The 26,812-nt window shown below is 36.2% G+C and overlaps 1 protein-coding gene across 3 annotated transcripts in view; it reads left to right on the plus strand.

Annotated features, from left to right (window-relative positions):
* Positions 1-26,812, plus strand: part of LRRC7 (leucine rich repeat containing 7) — a gene marked incomplete at both ends in the record, with an annotated part of 384,656 nt that overhangs the window by 349,582 nt on the left and 8,262 nt on the right. For all 3 annotated transcript variants that reach the window (XM_079697001.1, XM_079697002.1, XM_079697003.1), the window contains 2 exons: positions 6,838-6,930; positions 22,182-22,256. In XM_079697001.1, the coding sequence (XP_079553127.1) occupies positions 6,838-6,930; positions 22,182-22,256 (168 nt within the window). The remainder of the gene's footprint in view (positions 1-6,837; positions 6,931-22,181; positions 22,257-26,812) is intronic.

Raw genomic sequence — 26,812 nt, forward strand, 5'->3', positions numbered from 1 at the left:
GGCCAACCCAGTAAAACCCCTGCTATGTCTAAACAATAGAATTATCTACCGAGAAGATGAAATATTCTACTCTCCTAGAAAGCAGTAACAACTGATTTAAATTAAATAGCCATCAGGGGACCTTCAAGATGTCAGAGGAGTAAGAGGTGGAGATCACCCTCCTTCCCACAAACACATCAAAAATACAACTACATGTGGAACAACTCCTACAGAACACCTACTGAAAACTGGCAGAAGACCTCAGACTTCCCAAAAGGCAAGAAAATCCCCACGTAACTGGCCATATGACTGACAGGGTCTTGGTGCTCTGGCCGGATGTCAGGCCTGAGATTCTAAGGTGGGAGAGCCAATTTCAGGACATTGGACCACCAGAGACCTCCCAGCCCCATGTAATATCAATCGGCAAGAGCTCTCCCAGAGATCTCTGTCTCAATGTTAAGACCCAGCTCCACCCAATGGCCAGCAAGCTCCAGTGCTTGATGCCCCATGCCAAACAACTGGCAAAACAGGAACACAACACCACCCATTAGCAGAAAAGGCTGCCTAAAATGATACTAAGTTCACAGACACCCCAAAACACACCACCAGATGCAGCCCTACCCACCAGAAAGACATGATCCAGCCCCACCCACCTGAACACAGGTACCAGTCCCCTCCATCAGGAAGCCTACACAAGTCACTGAACCAAACCTCACCCACTGGGGGCAGACACCAAAAACAATGGGAATTACGAACCTGCAGCCTGCAAAAAGGAGATCCCAAACACAATAAGTTAAACAAAATGAGAAGACAGAGAAACATGCAGCAGATGAAGGAACAAGGTAAAACCCTGCCAGACCAAACAAATGAAGAGGAAATAGACAGTCTACTTGAAAAAAAAATCAGATTAATGATAGTAAAGACGATCCAAGGTCTTGGAAATAGAATGGAGAAAATACAAGAAATGACTAAGAAGGACCTTGAAAAATTAAAGAGCAAACAAACAATGATGAACAACACAATAAATGAAATTAAAAACTCTCTAAAGGGCTTCCCTGATGGTGCAGTGGTTAAGGGTCCACCTGCCGATGCAGGGGACACGGGTTCGTGCCCCGGTCCGGGAAGATCCCACATGCTGCGGAGCAGCTAGGCCCGTGAGCCATGGCCACTGAGCCTGAGAATCTGGAGCCTGTGCTCCACAACAGGAGAGGCCACAGCAGTGAGAGGCTCACATACCGCAAAAAACAAAAAACAAAACTCTCTAGAAGCAATCAATAGCAGAATAACTGAAGCAGAAGAAAGGATAAGTGACCTGGAAGAAATAATAATGGAAATAACTACCATAAATGCACCAACATTCGAATTACAGAGGTCCCAGAAGAAGAGAAAAAGAAAGTTTCTGAGAAAATATTTGAGGAGATTATAGTTGAAAACTTCCCTAACATGGGAAAGAAAATAGTCAATCAAGTCCAGGAAGCCCAGAGTCCCATACAGGATAAATCCAAGGAGAAACATGCCAAGACACACTAATCAAACTATCAAAAATTAAATACAAAGAAAAAATATTAAAAGCAGCAAGGGAAATACAACAAATAAGATACAAGGGAATCCCCGTAAGGTTAACAGCTGATCTTTCAGCAGAAATTCTGCAAGCCAGAAGGGAGTGGCAGCACATATTTAAAGTGATGAAAGGGAAAAACCTACAACCAAGATTACTCTACCCAGCAAGGATCTCATTCAGATTCAAGAGAGAAATTAAAAGCTTTACAGACAAGCATAAGTTAAGAGAATTCAACCCACCAAAGCAGCTTTACAACAAATGCTAAAGGAACTTCTCTAGGCAGGAAACACAAGAGAAGGAAAAGATCTACAATAACAAACCCAAAACAATTAAGAAAATGGTAATAGGAACATACATATTGATAATTACCTTAAATGTAAATGGATTAAATGCTCCAACCAAAAGACATAGACTGGCTGAATGGATACAAAAACAAGACCCATATATATGCTGTGTATAAGAGACCCACTTCAGACCTAAGGACACATACAGACTGAAAATGAGGGGATGGAAAAAATATTCCATGAAAATGAAAATCAAAAGAAAGCTGGAATAGCAATTCTCATATCAGAAAAAATAGACTTTAAAATAAAGACTATTATAAGAGACAAAGAACTACACTACATAATGATCAAGGGATCAATCCAGGAAGAAGATATAACAATTGTAAACATGCATCCAACATAGAAGCATCTCAATACATAAGTCAAATGCTAACAGCTATAAAAGGGGAAATCGACAGTAACACAATCATAGTAGGGGACTTTAACACCCCACTTTTACCAATGGGCAGATCATCCAAAATGAAAATAAATAAGGAAACACAAGCTTTAAATGACATATTAGACAAGATGGACTTAATTGATATTTATAGGACATTCTATCCAAAAACAACAGAATACACTTTCATCTCAAGTGCTCATGGAGCATTCTCCAGTATAGATCATATCTTGGGTCACAAATCAAGCCTTGGTAAATTTACTAAAATTGAAATCATATAAAGTATCTTTTCTGACCACAATGCTATAAGACTAGGTACTAAGTATAGGAAAAAAACTGTAAAAAATACAAACACTAATATGCTACTAAATAATCAAAAAATCACGGAAGAAATCAAAGAGGAAATCAAAAAATACCTAGAAACAAATGACAATGAAAACACGACTACCCAAAACCTATGGGATGCAGCAGAAGCAATTCTAAGAGGGAAGTTTATAGCAATACATTCCTACCTCAAGAAACAAGAAACATCTCAAATAAACAACCTAACTTACACCTAAAGCAATTAGAGAAAGAATAAAAATCCCCAAAGTTAGCAGAAGGAAAGAAATCATAAAGATCAGGTCAGAAATAAATGAAAAAGAAAAGAAGGAAATGATAACAAAGATCAATAAAACTAATAACTGGTTCTTTGAGAAGATAAAGAAAATTAATAAACCATTAGCCAGACTCATCAAGAAAAAAAGTGAGAAAACTCAAGTCAACAGAATTAGAAACAAAAATGGAGAAGTAACAACTGGCACTGCAGAAATACAAAGGATCATGAGAGATTACTACAAGCAACTCTATGCCAATAAAATGGACAACCTGGAAGAAATGGACAAATTCTTAGAAAAAAACAACCTTCCAAGACTGAGCCGGGAAGAAATAGAAAATATAAACAGACCAATCACAAGCACTGAAATTGAAGCTGTGATTAAAAATCTTCCAACAAACAAAACCCCAGGACCAGATGGCTTCATAGGCAAATTATATCATTTAGAGAAGAGCTAACACCTATCCTTCTCAAACTCTTCCAAAATATAGCAGAGGGAGGAAACTTCCAAAATCATTCTACAAAGCCACCATCACCCTGATGCTAAAACCAAACAAAGATGTCATAAAACAAGAAAACTACAGGCCAATATCACTGATGAACATAGATACAAAACTCCTCAACAAAATACTAGCAAACAGAATCCAACAGCACATTAAAAGGATCATACACTATGATCAATGTGGTTTATCCCAGGAGTGCAAGGATTCTTCAGTATATGCAAATCAATCAATGTGATACACCATATTAACAAACTGAAGGATAAAAACCCTATGATCATCTCAATAGATGCAGAGAAATCTTTTGACAAAATTCAACATCCATTTATGATAAAAACTCTCCAGAAAGGAGGCATAGAGGGAACTTACCTCAACATAATAAAGGCCATATATGACAAACCCACAGCCAACATCGTTCTCAATGGTGAAAAACTGAAACCATTTCCTCTAAGATCAGGAACAAGGCAAGGTTGGCCACTCTCACCACTATTATTCAACATAGTTTCGGAGGTTTTAGCCATGGCAATTAGAGAAGAAGAAATAAAAGGAATCCAAATCGGAAAAGAAGAAGTAAAGCTGTCACTGTTTGCAGATGATATGATACTACACATAGAGAATCCTAAAGATGCTACCAGAAAGCTACAGAGTTAATCAATGAATTTGGTTAAGCAGCAGGATACAAAATTAATGCACAGAAATCTCTTACATTTGGGCTTCCCTGGTGGCACAGTGGTTAAGAAACTGCCTACCAATGCACAGGACACGAGTTCGAGCCCTGGCCCGGGAATTCCCACATGCCATGGAGCAAATAAGTCCGTGTGCCACAACTACTGAACTTGAGCTCTAGGGCCCGCAAGCCACAACTACTGAGCCCACGTGCCACAGCTATTGAAGCCTGTGTGCCTAGAGCCCATGCTCCACAACAAGAGAAGACACGACAATGAGAAGCCCGCATACAGCAACAAAGAGTAGCCCTGCTCACCACAACTAGAGAAAGCCCACACACAGCAACAAAGACACAACACAGCCAAAAATTTAAAAATAAATAAATAAATTTATTTAAAAAAACAAGAAATCTCTTGCATTCCTACACACTAATGATGAAAAATCTGAAAGAGAAACTAAGGAAACCCTCTCATTTACCACTGCAACAAAAAGAATAAAATACCTATGAATAAACTTACCTAGGAAGGCAAAAGACCTGTATGCAGAAAACTATAAGACACTGATGAAAGAAATTAAAGACAATACAAACAGATGGAGAGATATACCATGTTCTTGGATTGGAAGAATCAATATTGTGAAAATGACTATACTACCCAAAGCAATCTACAGATTCAATGCAATCCCTATCAAACTACCAATGGCATTTTTCACAGAACTAGAGCAAAAAAATTCACAATTTGTGTGGAAACAAAAAAGACCCTGAATAGCCAAAACAATCTTGGGAAAGAAAAATGGAGCTGGAGGAAGCAGGCTCCCAGACTTCAGTCTATACTGCAAATCTACAGTAATGAAGCCACTATGGTGCTGGCACAAAAACAGAAATATAGATCAATGGAACAGGATAGAAAGCCCAGAGATAAGCCCACACACATATAGTCACCTTGTCTTTGATAAAGGAGGCAAGAATATACAGTAGAGAAAAGACAGCCTCTTCAATAAGTGGTGCTGGGAAAATTGGACAGCTACAATGTAAAAGAATGAAATTAGAACACTTCCTAACACCATACACAAAAATAAACTCAAAAAGGATTAAAGACCTAAATGTAAGGCCAGACACTATCAAACTCTTAGAGGAAAGCATAGGCAGAACACTGTATGACATAAATCACAGCAAGATCCTTTTGGACCCACCTCCTAGAGAAATGGAAATAAAAACAAAAATAAACAATGGGACCTAATGAAACTTAAAAACTTTTGCACAGCAAAGAAAACCATAAACAAGATGAACAGACAACCCTCAGAATGGGAGAAAATATTTGCAAATGAAGCAACTGACAAAGGATCAATCTCCAAAATTTACAAGCAGCTCATGCAGCTCAATATCAAAAAAACAAACAACCCAATCCAAAAATGAACAGAAGACCTAAATAGACATTTTTCCAAAGAAGATATACAGATCGCCAACAAACACATGAATGGATGCTCAACATCATTAATCATTAGAGAAATGCAAATCAAAACTACAATGAGGTATCACCTCACACCAGTAATAATGGCCATCATCAAAAAATCTACAAACAAGAAATGCTGGAGAGGGTGTGGAGAAAAGGGAACCCTCTTGCACTATTGGTGGGAATGTAAATTGATACAGCCACTATGGACAACAGTATGGAGGTTCCTTACAAAACTAAAAATAGAACTACCATATGACCCAGCAATCCCACCACTGGGCATATACCCAGAGAAAAACCATATGTACCACAATATTCATTGCAACACTATTTACAATAGCCAGGACATGATAGAAACCTAAGTGTCCATCAACAGATGAATGGATAAAGAAGATGTGGCACATATATTCTATGGAATATTACTCAGCCATAAAAAGAAATGAAACTGAGTTATTTGTAGTGAGGTGGATGGACCTAGAGTCTGTCATACAGAGTGAAATAAGTTAGAAAGAGAAAAACAAATACTGTATGCTAACACATATATAAGGAATCTTAAAAAAAAAAGAAAATTGGTTCTGACAAACCTAGGGGCAGGACAGAAATAAAGATGCAGACATAGACGATGGACTTGAGGACACAGGGAGGGTGAAGGGTAAGCTGGAGCGAAGTGAGAGAGTAGCACTGACATATATACACTACCATATGTAAAATAGTTAGCTAATGAGAAGCAGCTGCATAACACAGGGAGATCAGCTTAGTGCTTTGTGACCCCCTAGAGGGGTGGGCTAGGGAGAGTGGGAGGGAGACGGAAGAGGGAGGGGTTAGGGGGATATATGTATACATATAGCTGATTCACTTTGTTATACAGCAGAAACTAACACAACATTGTAAAGCAATTATATTCCAATAAAGATGTGTAAATAATTAATCAACTAATTAATCAAATAGCCATCTTTTCGCTCACTCTACATTTGCAAATTTTCTTTCACTTATTCATACAGTACTTTCTAATTAGTCAGACAATATGTATGTTTAAAGTAGATAATTAAAATAATGTACAATCTTTTTTTAAAGGAGTTTTCTAAGTTTTAAAAACTGCTAATCAAAATTTAGTCCTGCACAGATAACGAATAAAAATTTACTCATGTCTGCTTTCCAGGTAATTTTAAGTTAGTTCCAATTATAACTGATACTTATAGAAACACTATTTTGTCAGAGTTTATACTGTCTTTTATATACCAAGTTAACATAGGCTAACCCTGAGAACTTAAGTGAAATGTGAATATTTTCTATTGGGATACAGTTATTTGAAGATATTTAGCTTTTATATGTATTTGATTACCTTTTTATATCTTTTTTGCATAGTTTTGTGTGAGAATAGAAAAGAATCCTGGCCTTGGATTTAGTATCAGTGGTGGAATTAGTGGACAAGGAAATCCATTTAAACCTTCTGACAAGGTAAGAACTGAATTTCTTATTGTCAATTTTAATTAGAAAAACACTATATTCTACTGCAGCAAAAAAACTTTTTTCAATTTTTTGGTTTTACTGTGCTTTAATAAGCTAGCTAACTATGAAGCCAATTAGAAACTTTTTCAGCAAATGGAAAAAAGAATTCACTGCAGTGCTTGACAAATCCTATGAATGAGAAAAAATTTAAGCATTCTCTTTGAAAAGGAGGTGGCTTGTTTTTGCTTTTTGTTTTGTTCACAGTTGTATATATTTGTAAACGAAGCTATATAGGCAATTTCTAACAAGTTTTTTCCAAAACTTTATTTGTGGATCACTGATTTGGGGAAAAGTTTTCTCATAGTAACAGAATGAATAAATAATGATTCAATGCCAGGGCCAGCTGATTGCCATTTCTTTAATCCATCATGTTTGTAAAGTACTTCACTAATAGAATTGTAGAACTGAAAGACCATGGGAAACAAATATTCTGTGAGAAAATCAGTGTTAGCCATGGCAGAGGAATCAGGTCCTCCTCTTATGCTCACCCCTGTCTGTCAAATCATGGGTAAAGGTTCACCACCACTCCCAACTCTAACCTCAAACGTTGCTGAATATCCACCATGCTGCACATGTTCACATCTGGCCTGTCTGATACCATTGTGGACCACTTGACTTTTTTAAGCAAAAAAATTTACCCTGAGCTATGTAACCTGCCTTCTGCCATCAGGGTTTAATACTCTCAGCTTTTAAACAATTGGTGATTATAATTTGATGATCATTGAAACTGTCTGCTTTTGACCTCATCAAATTTAATTGCATTAAGTGACATCATAAAACTTTGGGATGATGAAGAAAGACAGAAATTAGCTATGAATAAAACCTCCTCAGGCTCTCGACTTAACCTTTGAGTCACAAGGTGGTGCGGATCCTTTCAACTTAACACTATTGTAAAAATCACCCACACATCAGTTTCTGCTTAAAGACCTATTTCTGAAAAAATTTGGATGCCCCTACTTTGGAGATTTCCATAACCTTTAATCCCTTATTTTCCTCTACTTCTTCCCAGTCTTTTTGTTTCCTACCATTAGTTATGACCTCTTCCTTTCCTTTCTGAAGAGGAAGAAAGAAAGAGGTTGGACTATTTGGATGGAAAGGAGTAGAAAGAAATCCCCAGTGGCCATAGATAAGAGTTTCTTTGGTTAACTGATTGGAGCAGGTATTCATATATAAGGAATGTATATGAAGCAGCCGTATATAATTAGGGAAATTCCAGTTAGAAATGTCTGTGTATAAGTAACTACTACATTTCCTTTTTGAAATGATGTTGAGGATAATCATTGATTTAGTAGAATTTAAATATTCATGGCCTAGTAGGACCAAGTGTTTACTGAATTTTAATAAATTATTAATATATCTTAAGACAAAAAGCATGAAAAGTCAAAATTATCAGAAACATATGATGGTATTTTTAAAAGCCTCAAATCATTGTCTTATTCATCTTGACCCCTCTTTTTGTCTCTGGTTTTACATCTCTTCCATAAGTTCTTTCAATGAAAAGGTAACAACCTTATCATTCATAAGATAGTTGAAATTCAAAAGACATGTTTTCCTCTCCTATCTCATCAGCAGATATATCTTTTCATGATATTTTTGGAAGGCACAGGGTAATAGATATTTTTCAATTAAAGATGCACAAGTTGCTAAGTAGTCAAGATGTCTGAATGCTGTTACTTTTCTGCTTTTATTTTCAACTGAAGGGGATAGCAGGTGTGAGGCTTTCAAATCATTGCCTGTTATTCTTCCACTGTGATGAAATATGAACACTTTATAACTATTCATTTACTTTTTCATTGCAACATTTTGATGACTCTAGTGAGACTGAACTATATCTATGATCTTATAATTTCTCTTTTGGTTAAATGCAACAGATATAGAGCTTGAATTATATAATCTATCCATTGAAAGATTCCCCTCAAAAGCACTTTTCTTTGCCTGATTACTTTCTAAAACACTTAAAATCTGAAAAGTGAATCTCTGTTACAGCAAAATTGATCAGAGTAATTAAAAGTTCCAAAGCTACAGAAGACTCAGACTGCTCTTAATTTATTGACCACACCAAACATATGGTAGATACTTAGTTTAAAGTGTTGAGGCGATCTAAAAACATTGGCTCTGACAATTTCTATAAGAATTTAATCCACTTACAAGGAAAGGGATTAATCTTGAGGAAATTCAGTTGCATTTGTTTATCCCCAGTGCCCCATTCTTGTAGAGGTTGCATAAAATTTAGAGTGGAATCCAGTGTCTATATCAACCTAAAAATATCAAACAGTAAGAAAATGAAAATGAACTTTAAAAATACTCTTCTCTCCAATGTTGAAGGACAATTATATCATAAATTGGCTAATTTACAGCTGTGAGGAGGGATGAGGAGAACCAAAATAAACAGATGTTTTAATTCAACCTGGGTCAGAGGTTGATGCTTTCTTTATAAGGAGTTCTAGTCATGCAAAAGCTTAAACTTTATTATGATACATACCCCCTTCCAATAAACAAGTCATGGGTTAGAAGCAGTCTTTCGAGCATACTATATTATTTTACTTACTGTTCATTAATGTTTAAGTGTTTTGTAATGACACTCAAAATTCTAAGTATCCAAGATATCTGAATGTCTTAGAGTCACTGAAGACTTTCTGTACTAAAGTAGCCAATAGATTTGTTCCATTCTCTTCATTATGATTGCTAGGAACAACTGTTTCAGCCAAATGCCAAGGACTAAAGTGAAATAGCATCCAAACTGATTACCTGGTTTACAGCCAGGTAGGAAAAGCATGAAGCAGTCATCCCTAAGGGCTGAGAGTATGAAACTGGGGCAAAAGTGAGTTGTGTTGTTCAGTCTGGCAGAAGTTCCAATTTAGGTTCTGTGGTAATGTGAGACTATTGCAGAAAAACTCTTGGTACAGCCCAAAAGTTAACTGAGGCTTTAGGGAGAATTGAGGATTAAGATATGAAGACTGTTTTGTACCAGACTTTGAGAGCTTAGAACAGCATCTGGTCTTGCAAATTTAACTCTTTTCGAAGACGCCAAGGTAGTCTGATTATGGTCTCCTTAGGTTAAACGGATGGAGCACAATTAGTCCTGCAGTTCATATCATTGTCAGAACAGTGTTTAGTAGTTGAACAACCCAACTCACTCATCATGGAGTTCATTATTTTGGGTTCACTGCCAGGTGAAAACTGCTTTTACATACTTGGAAAGAGAAAAATGTAGAAAACCAGATGAAAAAGCCTTCATATAGTGCTTGCCTTTGCCCTCCCTGTGAAGTGGATGGAGCCATTATCTGGTTTATTATTATAGAGAAACATTGCTGTCAAGATGGCACGATGCTCCAGAGAGAGAAAAGATTTTGATCCAACAAATCTGATGATAATAATAAAAGTATAGACTTCTACTGAGTATCTGTAACGTGCTAGTCACTGTATCAGGCTCTTTATATACATGAACTTATCTGATCTTCTTAGCAACTTGTGTTAGTTGATTATTATTATTCCCCATTTTGTTGAGGCCCAGAGGGGTTAATTAACTTGCCCAAGGTCATTTAGCTGACCTGTGGCAGGTAAGATTTGAACCCAAATTGATCTGATTCCAAATCCTTTTCTCTTAACAGGCACTATGATACATACCTCTATCTGCAAATACCACTTAGCTGAAGAGCCACATGACAAATTTATACCCTCTAGAGTTGAGACTAACACAATAATCTAATACTGAAAGTGTTACAGAACACTGTAATTAGTTATAGTCTAGATATTTGCTTCAAGTCCTTGGAAGTCAGCATGTATTCTCTACTGAACTTAGATAATTAGAAGCATACTATATACATTAGATTGCTAAGCATTTATATAACTTTTGGACTAAGGTATTATTACAGTGGAGATCCTGCCAATGGAACAAACCACAATAATCTTTCCCTATATTTAAATGTTCATAAAATAATAATTCATGATTACAAAATTTAAGTAATATACCAATACAGTTTCCACGAGATGTTGTTAGGACGAAGAGACTGGATTAATGGATGACTGATATCATGTTGTTGTGTGACTTCATAAGGCAGCCTGAGACTCCGAAAATAAATAAATTTTTAATGATGTATTCACACAGCTCATCATTTAGGGACTGATATCCCACCTTGCCTCATTTTAGAAGGAAGGACGAAGCTTCTGGAGTTTAAAGATATTAACAAGAACTCATAGCCTCTTTCTCTATATACTGTAAAGGTACAGCACTGAACAATGCCATGAACAATCACCTAGTCACAGGATCAAAATGGAAGCTGTATTATGAATATCCTCAAATCACTTGATATCAGGAAATATACATACTAGGACATTGGGCCGAAAGAACCACTTATTCTCCACAGTTTTATCATAAACACTCATGCTGAGCAGATGCCAGAGAGCCTACCCATATTTCCACTGATTTGGGCAATCAGCATGTAGACACATAAATGATAGAAGAAACAATCCTTTTTTTTTTAATGCCTTAATTTGCCCATGGTACAGGTAAAATCCCAAGCCAAGGAAGAAGATTATAGGCATGGCAAATGTAAAATACTATAATCACCAATATACTCTAAATAAATGTTCTGGAATTTCAGAATAAATTACTATATCTAATTCTACATAAATTCTAAAAAATTGATTCCAGATGCCAAACAGCCTCCCTCCTATTTACATCCCACCTTCCACCCCTAGAAGAAAATTTGTGTGGAGATGAGTATTGCATCAAATAAAAGTTTTATATGATTAATATTACAAAGAGAAGAAAGGTTAGATGTGCAGATCCAAAGCATTTATTTGACATCTTTACCTGGGGATAACAATACCCAGAGGCATGCTTAGCAGTAGCAAATTCGAAAATGCACAAGAATAATTTTCTGGGTTTGTTCAGCCTCATGACACTGGGTGATTCATAAATAAAAAGTTGCAAAAGATATGCTCTTGACTTATGAAAAAGGTGCATATCCTATGTCTATACCTTGTCATGTATTCTCCATGGATATAAAAATCAGGAATAGCAAACACATTTGTCTAGAACTCCACACAGCATATGATTTATATTTACTACATAAACATTAAATTACATATATGTCCTTCATTTTGTACAACTCCTAGACAAAGGTGATTTATTTTATATATTTCCTAGTTAATTGTATAATATAATTTATATATCTGTCCCATCTTTAATTCTACTTCAAGCGATTATGTAATGCAAAGTAATTTGGAGAATCTATTAATTATGTGAAAGTAACATTCAGGAGCAAGGAATAGATATAATATAAATGTATATAATTTATATATAAAACTGAATTTTTAAAAATAAATAACAAACAAATTATTTTACAACACAATTACTTCAGCTGCATCTTAGTCACACTGCAGTTTGAGGTTCAGAACGCCACTTGGTTGTTTGAGGACTTCAAAAGCAAGAATTTTTTAAATAAAAAATGCATTTTTGCCTGTTCTGTTCTGTCTTATATGTTGAAAAAGAACTGAATCAATTCAGAAATATTGATAGAAATGCAGTCTTTGCAATCTCCTATTAATAGGATTCCTATAGGTATGACCACCTATATGAGGCCTTTTAAGAAGGCATGGCAGTGTGCTTTAGCCAATTGGATAATTTCAATATCAAGATATTATATTATAAAGAAGACATATAAGATTTCAGCTTGTGAAAAGATATAATAAAATATAACTCAACACAGACTTGGTTCTTTAAGAAAATATCATTCCATCATACATATGAAAAAATAAGGCGATTTAAAAGTACCATTTTATTTATTTATTTTTATTTTTTATTTTTTTTAGTTTTTTTTTTAGAAATTTATTTACAAACCCTTGTGTCGAGGGCTGACTTTCAATAGATCGCAGCGAGGGAGCTGCTCTGCTACGTACGAAACCCCGACCCAGAAGCAGGTCGTCTACGTAAAAGTACCATTTTAAATAAGAATATTGTTTGGGACATTTTAATTCAACAATATATTTAGAAAGTCACTAGAATTGAGATTGCTATCACTTTGTGATATTCTTTAACAATCAGTAAAACAATTTTCAATAAAACTAAAGTCCAAGTACATAGCCAGCTATACTAGTTGCTAGAGTTAAATATTATCTATGTTCTTTCCGCTGCATCATTTCAGCCATTTAGCATGGAACAAAATAAGCTAAATAAGGAGACAGAAAATGGTGTGGGAAAGGATTTGGGACTTTTTAAGTTTGTTGCTATTTGATGGAAAAATGTCAGAGACTTCTCAATCAAAATGTGAAAGCACTTAAAATTAGTTCATAAATAATATTTTAGGTAATAACTAACAAGAATTGACAGGTCCAACAATGAGAGAAAGTTAATTACTAAGGGTCCAAAAGATCTTTGGGAAACCTGTGAAATCTTTCATATGCCATTTATAAAGTTACTAACACAAGTTTTAAGTGGTATTGCAGGGACCTCCGTAGTATTTCTAGTTTCTGCTTGAAAATGTTACAACCAACTAGAATTCTTGAAAATATTGTGAATCCAGATTAATAGAAATAAAACAAAAATAAATTAAAAAGTAATAACTTCCATGTCTCTGTCTGTAGCAATATTGTTTAGCTTTTTTAAATTTACCTATATAACATTTGAGATGTATCTCAATAATATGTATTTAATAACAATATTATCCATTTTCCCCCAATCTACCCCCAAAGTTGCTCTATGCTTGGGGAGCAGAGGTGCATTTTATCTCCTGGTACTGGGTTCCAAAGAATTGCTAGTAAGCAAAATATAGAATCTATGTATACCTTCCAGGAAAGAAGATACTGCAGAGCTTTAATTTTTGTAGTTTATATTTGTCTAAAGCCAGCTCCCCAAGATGCAGAACCGGAGATGAAGACTTTTGTGCAAGTAGTTAATTGAAGAATTGTTGTCCAGTGAAATCTATATGAGAATAAGGGATGCAGGATAGGTCAGGTGAAGAAAGTGGAAATCCACAAAGATGTGAATTTAGTGGAAACCGGATGGTACAGGGTACAGGGTGCTCTGGAGCATCAATGGTACCACAGAGTTGTCTCACCTTGAGGAGGGTAACAGCTTTTTGTACCCCGGTATCAGTCATTAACTATATGGGAAGGAGCATAACCTTCCCAGCATTTCCCAGTAAGGATGCTCCAGGCTGAGGGTAATTTTCAAAAGAAGGATTAGATGTGAGCTGCCAGCAGCACCTGCAGGATGAGAGCATGAATCTGATAAAGGGAATCTGGGCAGGTCCCCAAAAGCGTCCATTATGCAACTATGAAAACAATGGATGTTCTTCATCTTTCAAACTAAAAGTACTTTAGTACCAGCAATTCTGATATGCTCATCTACGAGAAGTACTGCCTGAGTGCTTTCAACCATGGCATCTAACTGAGAGGGATTGCCAAAGCAACTGATACTTCAGTGTGGATCCTGAAATTTGCTGTGTCATAGTTTTTTCAATGAGACCCATTAAATCTGCTTTTAAATACTTGTAATTTTTCTGATTAATTTTTTCTTAAAAAAAAACACTGCTATATTCTACAAATATAGTCTTAGTCTCTCTAAGAGATAGTAATCACTAATTGAGCCAAATCTATGTTCTTTGGCAGCGAAAGAAAGTGGTTTAGAAAATGATATTGATCAGAAAAAGCGGGAAGTTTGGAGGCAACACACTTAGATGGGAAAAAATTTTAGGTAACAATAGGTAAGATCGGAGAAATCGAAAACAGCTGAGAAGGAAACCCAAGTAACTGCAAAACACTTTTATTGTGTCATTTTTCTCTTTTGGGCGTGTGAAGGAAATCATGAGAACTCAAAGAGTTGATTCTCAACTTCTGTAAGTTCCAACTTAAATCCTCCCTAAGATCCTTTGAATGAGTTGAAGGAAAACCATAAACAGATGAGAACAGATTTCCAGACACCAAGTTAACCTGAAGGTGCTAGAATTATGCTGGAAAGTTGGACTACTAGATCAGAATTTAGACTGTGTTATTTTAAAATGTATATATATGTATATATATATATATGTGTGTGTGTATATATTTTTAAAATATATATTGTTAATAAATTCAGAGTTACATTAAGCAGTAAACAAGTAGTAACAGTTTATGATTACTGTATAAGGTACAAAATTACAAATATGCACTTGTTTAATTGCAATCATCCTTACAGTATAATTAACATAGCTATACATGATCTTAGTAACCAATTCTATTTTTTAAGTATAATGCAGTAGAAATTATTTCCCATTTTTGAAACCCACTGGATCAAACCCCATTACCATACACAAACCACATTCCCATAACAAGGCACTATCATTTAACCGCCAAGAACATTTATTAATAGAAAATAGGAAGTGTTGGAGTAAACATTAAAGTGGTTAAAGAAAAATCGTATCTTAAATTTGTGTTTCTCTTTGTTCATTGAGGTATACCAAGGTCTGTGTGTTTATTGAGAGAAAAATCATACATTCATCCTATCCTCTACTTTAAAAAAATGTTTCCACCTTGACTCTGTGACTAATTTAGTAGGATACGTAGACTAAGGTATAAGATTTGCTTATTCCTATACTGCAAGAAGACCCTACCGTATGCTGGGTTTTGTATGACTTGCACACACCAGCTGGGGTGGCTTCAGTTCTCTGAAGGTGTCCATCTCTGAGCCGTAATGTGAGAGTGGTGAAAGAGACAGAGAATCGAGAACCACTTTTACTTAGCCACCTCTTACTGATTGTGAACTAGGGCATTCTCAACATAATCGACATAATCATCCTTTAAAATCATAATAAAAATAAATAAAAAATAAAAAATAAAAAAAAATAATAAAATCCGATGTGTACAACTGCAACGTCCTTTTTCTTTAACTTATATCTCTTAAAAATTATACAGGTAAGAAATGAAAACACTCTCACTATAAAAATTCAAATAATATAGAAATACAGAGACCAAAAAGTGAGAAAAAAACCCTCCCTTTTCACTCCACCTCACACTGCCAATGCACAGCCGTGGCCTAAGAGCCACTTTGTCAGTCAATGTATCAAGAATCCACAACTAGAGTGTCCTCTGGACATTTGTCACTGGCCTTTTTGACCCCCTGATTTCACCGCGATCTCTAAGCAATACTTCTAGTATGGTCTACTCTACATAAAACCATATTTTATCTAAAAGAATCATAGTTTGACTGAATGTAGTTTACAAAACAATAATTTTTTACTTTAAAAACCTTATTATAGCATAAGTGACAAAAAAGCTTTGACCGAATTCTTCACTTTTCAATCCATTATTTTGAAGTGGTGTAGATAGTGTCAAAAAATTTGACAACTGAAGGGGCTTTGAGGAAGACTGAAAGGATGATAATCAGAAAGCTGATTACTGATACTATTTTAGTAGTACCTAGGAAGAAGACGCCACAGCCACCTACAGTTTCCCACTCTTGTTTTTAATGTCGTCTACTATTTTATGCTATGTATAAAGCTGAGAAGAGGACTTCCCTGGTGGCTCACTGGTTAAGAATCAGCCCGCCAATGCAGGGGACACGGGTTCAATCCCTGGTCTGGGAAGATTCCACATGCCATGGAGCAACTAAGCCCGTGCAACACAACTACTGAGCCTTCGCTCTAGAGCCCGCGAGCCATAACTACTGAGACCACGTACCTAGAGCCCATGCTCCACAACAAGAGAAGCCACCGTAATTAGAAGCCTGCGCACTGCAACTAGAGAAAAGCCTGCACACAACAACAAAGACCCAATGCAGCCCAAAATTAATTAATTAATTAATTAATTAATTTAAAAGAAGGGAAAAAAAGCTGAGACGAAAAGCCAGTAGGAACTCTGATCAAATCAGTAAACTGTATGAAGCTCAGCAATCCATATATTCACCACCAGTTGAGGTCTTATATTAAATACAGGCTTTAAAGAATTCATAAAATAAAAGAAATGAAAAATATTTCACCTATTTTTCCCAAAGAGTCAAGAAATCTTTAAGCTTAATAATTTTACCAAGAAATAAACAGGAATAAAATGTACATTCAGTCAACAATACACAGACTCCCAGAGATTTTTAACTGTTATGGAATAATTGCAATACTGAAGCAATCAATAAAAGGAAAATTACAATTATAATCCTAACAGGAATACCTCAGAGATATTGGGGTTTGTTTCCAGACCACTGCAATAGGATGAATATTGCAATAAAGCAAGTCCCTCGAAATTTTTGGTTTCTCAGTGCATTTAAAAGTTACAGGGCTTCCCTGGTGGCGCAGTGGTTGGGAGACTGCCTGCCGATGCAGGGGACACGGGTTCGTGCCCCGGTCCGGGAGGATCCCACATGCCGCGGAGCGGCTGGGCCCGTGAGCCATGGCCGCTGAGCCTGCGCGTCCGGAGCCTGTGCTCCGCAATGGGAGAGGCCACAACAGTGAGAGGCCCGCGTACCGCAAAAAAAAAAAAAAAAAAGTTACATTTACACTATACTGTAGTCTATTAAGTGTGCAATAGCATTATGTCTAAAAAAATGTAGATACCTTAATTCAAAAATACTTTATTGCTAAAAATACTAACCATCATCTAAGTCTTCAGGAGTCGTAGTAATAACATCAAAGATCACTGATCACAGACCACCATAACAAACAGAATAATAATGAAAAAGTTTGAAATATTGCAAGAGTCACCAAAATGTGACAGAGAAACATGAAGTGAGCAAACGTTGTTGAAAAAATGGCGCTGATAGACTTGCTTGACAGAAAGTTGCCACAAACCTTCAATTTTAAAACTGCATTGTCTGCAAAGTGCAATAAAGTGAAGCACAGTGAAACAAGGTACGCCTGTATAAAGTAATCAAAGCCAAACATAATTTCAACTCTTATATTCAAATTCCCCAAAAGAGAGTAGTGCCTGGTGATCAACACCAAACTATTAAAAAAAAATCGATTTTTTAGTAGTCAATTTGTCATTTCTAACAGGAATCTCAGATAAAAGGAAATAAACTGCTTACTTCTTGGTTGTTTTTATCAAGTCATAAGGGCAGTATCTTGAAAACTATATGTTTATATACATTTTTCTTTTTGGCTACTAAACAAATCTTTACAATGACATAAAAGAATGGTGCAAGTGTATTTTTTCTGTTAGGATCACTCCATTACATTGTTACTAAGATATTTGTAATCACATAGCCAATTTCTATGGGTTTAGTCTCCTGTTGCTCCAATGCATTATTTTTTTTAATAGATCCTTATTGGAGTATAATTGCTTCACAATACTGTGTTAGTTTCTGTTGTACAACAAAGTGAATAAGTCATATGCATACATATATCCCCATATCCCCTCCCTCTTGAGCCTCCCTCCCATCCTCCCTATCCCACCCCTCTAGGTGATCGCAAAGCACTGAGCCGATCTCCGTGTGCTATGCTGCTGCTTCCCACTAGCCAACTATTTTACATTAGGTAGTGTATATAAGTCGATGCTACTCTCACTTCATCCCAGCTTCCCCCTCCCCACCTCACTGTGTCCTCAAGTCCATTCTCTATGTCTATGTCTTTATTCCTGCCCTGCCACTAGGTTCATCAGTACCTTTTTTTTTTTTTTTTTTTAGATTCCATATATATGTGTTAGCATACGGTATTTGTTTTTCTCTTTCTGACTTACTCTGTATGACAAACTCTAGGTCCATCCACCTCACTACAAATAACTCAATTTCGTTTCTTTTTATGGCTGAGTAATATTCCATTGTATATATGTGCCACATCTTCTTTATCCATTCATCTGTCAATGGACATTTAGATTGCCTCCATGGCCTGGCTGTCATAAATAGTGCCGCAATGAACACTGTGGTATGTCTCTTTTTGAATTATGGTTTTCTCAGGGTACATGCCCAGTTGTGGGATTGCTGGGTCATATGGTAGTTTTATTTTTTACAAATGCAACCAAGTGCTTTTTATTTTAATATTTCTTTATTTAAAATTTAATGAAAGAGAGTTTTGGACTCCTTTAAACATCTGTGCATAAGATTTTTGTGAAATTTTTAGAGGACTTTGGTCAGTTGTATGATTTCTAGCTCTGTCTTTTGAGGCTCAAATTTTTTAGGCTTCTAAAGCAATTCTTCTTTCTGTTCATTTTTTATGGATTTTACAATTCATTGTTTTGTCAGCTAAAGTTCAGTCATACACTGAATCATCATATGCAGCTGCCAATGCCCTCCTGTTTTTCTCTTTCTCTCCTTTCCTTCTCTCTCTCCTTTCCTCCCTCTGCCCTCTCCTTTAGTTTCTAATGGTCATGGGATAAATCTCTTCGCTTGCTGCATATAAATTTCTCAGTTGTTAAGGTAGTAAATTGTTCAAAGCTGAAGATTTGTCTCTCAGCAATTAATCTTAAAATATTTTGTTTTCACACTTTGACTCATAGAGAGTAAATCTATTGAAACACCTTTATTCTTGATGTGTCTTCTAATAATCACAGGGATTAAGTAAACACAGTCTACTGTATATGTGTAATGCTGCTTCTATGAACTGCATCATAGCTTAATATTAACCTTGCTCAATTCATAAAAAGAAATTATTTGCCAATATTTGGCCAAAAAAAAAAAAGTTTCCCCTTGCAAGCTATTGAATCTATGGCTGTGTTTGCTATCTTTATGGGTCAGTTTTTTCTCCAGAAATGCTCTTTGAACTTTTATAATTATATGAAAGCATATGATACCATATTCTATAATATATAACCAATGTGTTCTGAATTGTAATTGTAATTGTAATTGTATGCAATTTTTATCTGAGATATGGCCTTCCTAGAAACCAATTTCTTAGCATCAGCTAGAGCCAAGTTTTTTCAGAATTTTAAAGAAAAGCATATTTCACAAATTGAACTTGTAATTCCCTTAAGACAAGTTCTATTTTGGTGTCTACATTTACAATAGCTGAGACTGTCACAGTCATTCACCTTCATCATTAAAAAGCCATATAAAGTTCCTTTCTCCTCTAAAGTTAGAATGTTAAATGTTGGCCTTGTAGACTAACTTTCAAGGAACTTTGAGTCCTTCAAGGTTTATGTCCAGAGGTGCAGAGACTAGGTAACCAATAAGACAAGGTCAGATTTTAACACTGTGAAAAACCTTCTATACTCATCCATTTTCAAAATTACTTGTGAAAAGTAAAACTTTTAAAAAACCCATTATGGGTACTTTTGGAAAAACTTCATTTATGACTTATATGAAGACTGGTTTAAAAACTGGGGAAGAAACATGAAATGGCAAAAGGTCAAGCCTATTTGTAGCATCCAGCCAGTGCTCTCCAGATTAGCTTTGGTTCAAACCTATGGGGGTCCCTCTGTGATACATGAGTCCATTGTGTCTGTGTCTGTCTCAAGCACACCCAGATATTGGTGTCTGATAGGAGAAAAGACTTGCATTCTTTGGAAAGGACTGCAATACTTATCTTGTTGCTCTGCTGTGAGATACCCTCTAGAGGTGGTGCTAAGGGAAAACCACTGTGCTGTCAAACCACTAAGGAACATGAGAGCTGGTGATGAGGTGCAGAACATTAGAGAAACACAGTCAGAAATGCCATAAGCCAGTAACTAGACTCTAGCAGCCATTGTTACAGAGCTGATGTTGGCTTGGAGCTACCAAAGGAAGTAGCCCCTAAAAGTTATTAAGAACCATCAGAAAGCCCTCTTGTTGGGACCTATGTCCATTATTGAGAGTAAACAATAATTGGAGCCATTATCACTGACAGCCCCCACTAGGAAACCACAGATGATACAGGAGACACTTTCCAGCCCTCTTGCCTTCCCCTTCCCTAAATCAAAGATGCAAATCCTCTTATCTGTTGGGAATTCAAGGTAAAGATAACAAATGTCGGCCTTTCAATGTACTCTAAGACTAAGAGTAATGAAGAATTTTCTGACAGTAAATCTGGTACAGTTGGGAGACTCAGAATCTCTTACTGCAGGCTTTGCTGGAAAGAAAGACCCTGGATTGTAGCTCAACCTTCAGACTTTCAATAATTAGAATAACATTTATAGACCCTATACTGAGTGCCACACACACTGCTACAATGAACTTTTTGAAAACAGTGTCAAAGTTTTCATATTTCTCATCAATATTCATCATAACAGAGACCACAAAAATGGGTTCAGAGTTATTTGGTCTCTTTCATATGACAGTGTTTATATGTCAATACATAAATACAGTGAAAAATTAGGGCACTGGCCTTTTCAGGCAGTCTTTGGGGAAACATTCCACCTCCAAAAATAATGAATGCTACAGACCATTATCAAACATAACACTCATTGCTATCTGTTTTGACTAATGTGGCAATATGCTGGCTGATAGGATATATATATAGAGAGAGAGAGAAAGAGACAGAGAGAAAGAGAAACTATGCCAATGGGCAGTAGCAATTTCTTAGTTGGTAAAATTTATTGATTGAAAACAAATATTAACGCTTTAGAAAACAGCAATAAATGCTTAGGAAGACTCAGGCCACCATAAGAGAAAGCTTCAAAGCAAGTCTCCAGAACAGTGGTTGAACCCCCCAGAGCTTTGTGATGATTGAAATTAAACCTGCTAGAGACATGACTTTGGTATTCTTTCAGCAGTCAGGTTGTGGAGTGTTGCTAGTTCCTCTCAGCATTGCAATATGATGGCCACAATTCAGTTCCTATGGTCTGGATTCGTACAAAAATTATTAAAACTGTTCCCGTACAATAAGCTGAAGAACGGCAATCAAAATTAACTAGGTAGCACAGACTTTGACTGCCGGGATAAAATAATAGTCAAGGGCTTCCCTGGTGGCGCAGTGGTTAGAGTCCACCTGCCAATGCAGGGAACAAGGGTTCGTGCCCCGGTCCGGAAAGATCCCACATGCCGCGGAGCAGCTGGGCCCGTGAGCCATGGCCGCTGACCCTGCGCGTCCGGAGCCTGTGCTCCGCAACTGGAGAGGCCACAACAGTGAGAGGCCCGCGTACCGCAAAAAACACAAAAGAACAAAACAAAACAATATGAGCGTTTTTGTGCAAGTAAAAATGTTGCTTTTCTTAAACTTGATTTAGAGGGTGGTGCTTTGCTTAAAATACTATAATAATATTTTAACCTCACACGTGTAAACTTTTTAATCTGTTTTCACTGTTTTCTATGTGAATGAAAAAGTTTTTAAGTAGATCTAGTTCTTGAAAATAGAATCCTAACCTCTGTTACTTCTGACTTATAGGGTATCTTTGTTACTAGGGTTCAGCCTGATGGACCGGCATCCAACCTGCTGCAGCCTGGTGATAAGATCCTTCAGGTAAGACATAAAAAGCAATGCTTTCTAAGGCCAACACTGAAACAAATATGTACCCAAGTTATTAAGCTGAATGACTTGAATTAAGTGATTGAACATAAGCTCCTCTTACATTTCTTATTTGCCTTTATTGTTTTGGGGTTGAGAGGCAGGTCAGAAACCATTTCAGACCTATAGAATCCTATATCCCCATTACCTGGCACATGGCAAGTGTTCTGAATATTTTTGTTTAAATGAATGGTGTTATTTTGGGAATGAAAGAAGAATTGATACATACAGGAATCTATACATAAGTATCAAGTGTAGTAAGAATAATGAAGTACCCAAATAGGGTATCTATGTGACTTTAGATGAGGGAGAAGAGACTGTCCATGTTTAATTTCTCAACAGTAAGCTTATTACTGTTTGAATAATATGAAACACCTGGTTATATCTCTCTACTCTCCCTGCTGAGATGTTTGAACAAAAGTTTAGCTGTATACAAGGTGACTTTTTGCAACCCCTCTAGTTGCAGGGTTAGAATACACTTCTGGCTGTGAAATTCTAGAAGGGTTATATGTGGGGAAATGAGGGTTTAGTATTTCTAGTCCCTGAGATGTATACAGAAACAGCAAAGTGCACAGAGAAATGAATTCCCGATGCAAGAAGTAGGAAGGAATTATAAGCCAAATCAGTTAAAAGTCACAAAAACTGCAGAACAGCTGCACCTGGGTTTTCTCTTCTCTCCACAAATGACTATAAATGATGTAACATTTTATTTTTGCTATAGAAGTTATTTGTATCTAGTATAATAAAATCAAAGTCCATTTTCAGTAAAAGAAAAATGCCCATAGACTTTAATCAAATAAATTGCTATGTTTAGTTTCACTCATACTAGTTAAAAAGGACAAGTGGCCAATTATATTTTCTGAAGGAAATAAAAATTGTTAATTCTAAACTGAAATCATTGCCAACATCAGATGCTAAGAGAGCAAATTATATATTTGTCTCTTTATAATACTGTGGCTCTTAGTTTAAAGAACACTGGGAAAAAATGAGTTTATAACATTGAGTTATCTGTCACTTACAAGATCATTAGAATATATCCTCACTGGAGCAAATTTATTTACAAACCTTTATGAAAGCATACTACCTGGAAAATCAAGGTAAAAGGAAAAAACAAAAACAACGAATGATCTCCACTTTAAGTGATGGCAGTTATTGGGTTTGATCTAACCCAATAGCAAGTAGCAAAAGAGATATAAAATAGCAAGAGATGTATCTTTCCCAAATTTCCCCCAAACCCAGAATTTGTTATATAAGAGCTATATCTTTTTTTTTTTTTTTCTGTAAATCTTTTTACCCACTTTTCTCTTATTCTGTTATGGTATTATGAGCATGTTATTTGAGTTACATGAAGATGTGTGTATTAAGGGATGATGTTAATTAAAACATATGCACATGATTATTCAGTCATTTTACTATTCATTTTCCTAGAATAGATACTGTAATTCAAGTGCATATTCAAATGACTTGCTGTGCTTAGAAAGTCATTTTGGTTTAAGACAGTGTGGCATGAGGAAAGAGCACTGTGCTAGGGCAACTGACCCCTCACAGCCTTACCTTCTGTCAAGTCGAATTACAGAAGTGTGAGAGAGAACCAGGGAAAGCACATGGAGCATAAAAAATGTTATTAAATTGAGCTGTGTGAATTTTCCGATATCTGACCATTTTTGAAGTGGCAGTTTTGTTGATTTAACATCATAGTTTCTTTTTTCTAATGTTCTTTGCAGTTAAAATATTCATTCTAATTCATTATACATTTTACAATTTAAAGTATATTTAAATATAGAATATCTATTAATTATAGTTACTCTGTTGAAAAGATGAATAGACTGGAAAAAAGAATATATTGTACTTGATAGTTAACATGACTCACAGTTGTAGCCTACAGCTCACTTGTAAGTATATTGTATTCTAGTCTATCATGGTAGTCAATACCTATCCTCTTCATTTACCTGCCCCCACCCCTTCCCAGGACAAGAGCCTAACTTTGACCGAAGAGAAATTATATTATTTATAATTAGTTTATGACATCCAGTTCTACTTTGCAATAATTTTAAGAGTTTGGAATTTGTAATCCAAAGTATATTCCTTGTCTATGGCTATATCTCAAAGATACCAAAATAGAATAATCAAAGAGATGATAATTCGAACAAACCTGATATGTCATGCTTTTTTTAAAATAAATTTATTTATTTTATTTATTTATTTTTGGCTGAGTTGTGTCTTTGTTGCTGGGCACGGACTTTTCTCTAATTGTGGTGCATGGGGGTTACTCTTTGTTGTGGCACGCGGGCTTCTCACTGCGGCGGCTTCTCTTGCTGCAGAGCATGGGCTCTAGGCGTGCGGGCTTCAGTAGTTGTGGCACACGGGCTCAGTAGTTGTGGCTCGCGGGCTCTAGAGTGCAGGCTCAGTAGTTGTGGTGCACCGGCTTAGCTGCTCCGTGGCATGTGGGATCTTCCCAGATCAGGGATCAAACCCGTGTATCCTGCATTGGCAGGTGGATTCTTAACCACTGCGCCACCAGGGAAGCCCGCTTTTTTTTTTTTTTTTTTAGTCTTGAAACACCTTTGTCCTCCAATTCATAGAGACAAGTCGAGAAATCACTGTCAACAAATATGTCTGTCAAGTTTCAGTTAGTTGTTGGTAGGTTGTTTGGGTCAGAGCATGCTATCAAGACAGTTTACTCTTAATGGAGCAGGAATTACTCCAGGCTTAACAGAGAGGAGAGAAAGAGGATGAGTAGGAGGAAGAATACCCATGGGCTAGACTGGCATCTGTCTCCAGGAGCAGAGGTGAGAGCCTTATGCCAGAATGGGTGAGTGTGGAGTACAGTGAGAGGGGAGAGGGATCCCAGGTGTGAAGAAAGAAAACCCTAAGATGTTAAAGTTTCTCACTGAGTTAGAGAATTCAACATAGACATGGCTTGGAGTGGGGATGGAGGTGAGGAGAAGGTAGTGAGTTACAGCTGTCCATGTTCAGAATGGGAAGAAAAAGTTTAACTTCTCAGAAGTCTAAACAAAATAAATGTCAGTGGATGGCTGGGTCAGTTTTATACAGATACACGGTGCTATATCTGTATACAATCACTGAATCAAACCTTCCTTATCTGAATGGAAGTTTTGTACCTCTTTTAATGACAAGTACGTGTGGTTAGCTGCTAACGGTATTATCTTACTTAGCTAAAGTTTATTTATTCAACAACCTTAAACAAACAAAGTGCTATGAGAAGCCATAATAAGTGTCACAAATTCCATGCACTAAATCTCATGCCTTTTACTCATAAGAGAGACTTTATTTCATACATGTAGTCTTTTACCTAGTTTTTCAGACCACCGAGGGGAAAGCGTCTGGATCCAGGCACATTGCCAGAAGCAAGAAGTCATAGCTGACAGTTTCACTGTCCAGGAAGAGAGAGAAACGTCTTTTAAAAGAAAGAAAAGAAATTCAAAAAGTAAAACAGAGTCATTCAGTATAGAATAGTGTTTCCTAATGGAATCTTTTAAAATATCTTTTTTAAAAAGAGTTCCTTACTCAAATAAGTTCAGAGCCACCTCAGATTCAATCCTTTGTTTCAGAATTTCACAACGTTGTAAGCATATTAAGAACCTGAAAATCGTACAAAATGATATATCCCAACATATTTAACCATGCAGCCCTCTTGACCAACAACATCAATTAGCCACTTCCACAGAACACACTTAGGGGAATACCTCTACTGTAAGAAACTAACTGGGTCCACAGCTTCATTCCAGAGAGTGTTCATGTTCATAATTATTATCATGAGTCACTAAGAATGGGTTAGAGTACATTTATTTCTCTGAATTCTTTAAGATTTCTCCCCCAAAAAGACTACAAAAAGTAAAGAGGAGAAATTTTTGTTATGGTTAAAATGAAGTGTGGGACCCTTAAAGAAATAAAGTATTTGGAAATTTCACTAAAGCATTTCCCAACAAGGCTAAATGAGTTAACACTTTTCTATTGTTGATCTTATTTGGTGGTTGAAAATCAAAAACATTGGAGAGGTTTGGGGAAAGGTGGGGGTGGGGGGTGGGGGGGTGGAGGGGTTCAGCATCATATAACACTTAATGTTCAGAGAAATTATTGCTTATAATGATAAAATACATGTGCAAATATTTTTAAATAGCATTTAGTTAGAAGATAACCAAAAATAATTTTTTAACCGTTTTATAAGCCAGTTTCACTGCATACTTTTATCCATATGGTTTGTTCACAGTGTATAAAGTTCAGCACAGATAACTAATTAGAGACGGAGTAAGTACTTTTTGTAAATCAAAAAAAAATAATATTTAGGTACTAAGTGAAACATGAAAAACAATAAAGACAAATTAAGTTCATTAAGCTGGCTCTAACTTCCATAATTTGGCTGAAATAAAAATATCAATTAAGCACCCATCTTGGGTCATTTAGAACACACAACAACCCTGCAAGGTATCTGTTGTTGACAGAGGTTAAATAGTTCATTTGAGCCTCTTCCATTATACAACACTGATTCT

Source organism: Hyperoodon ampullatus (assembly GCF_949752795.1).
Source record: "Hyperoodon ampullatus genome assembly, chromosome: 2".
NCBI lineage: Eukaryota > Metazoa > Chordata > Mammalia > Artiodactyla > Ziphiidae > Hyperoodon > Hyperoodon ampullatus.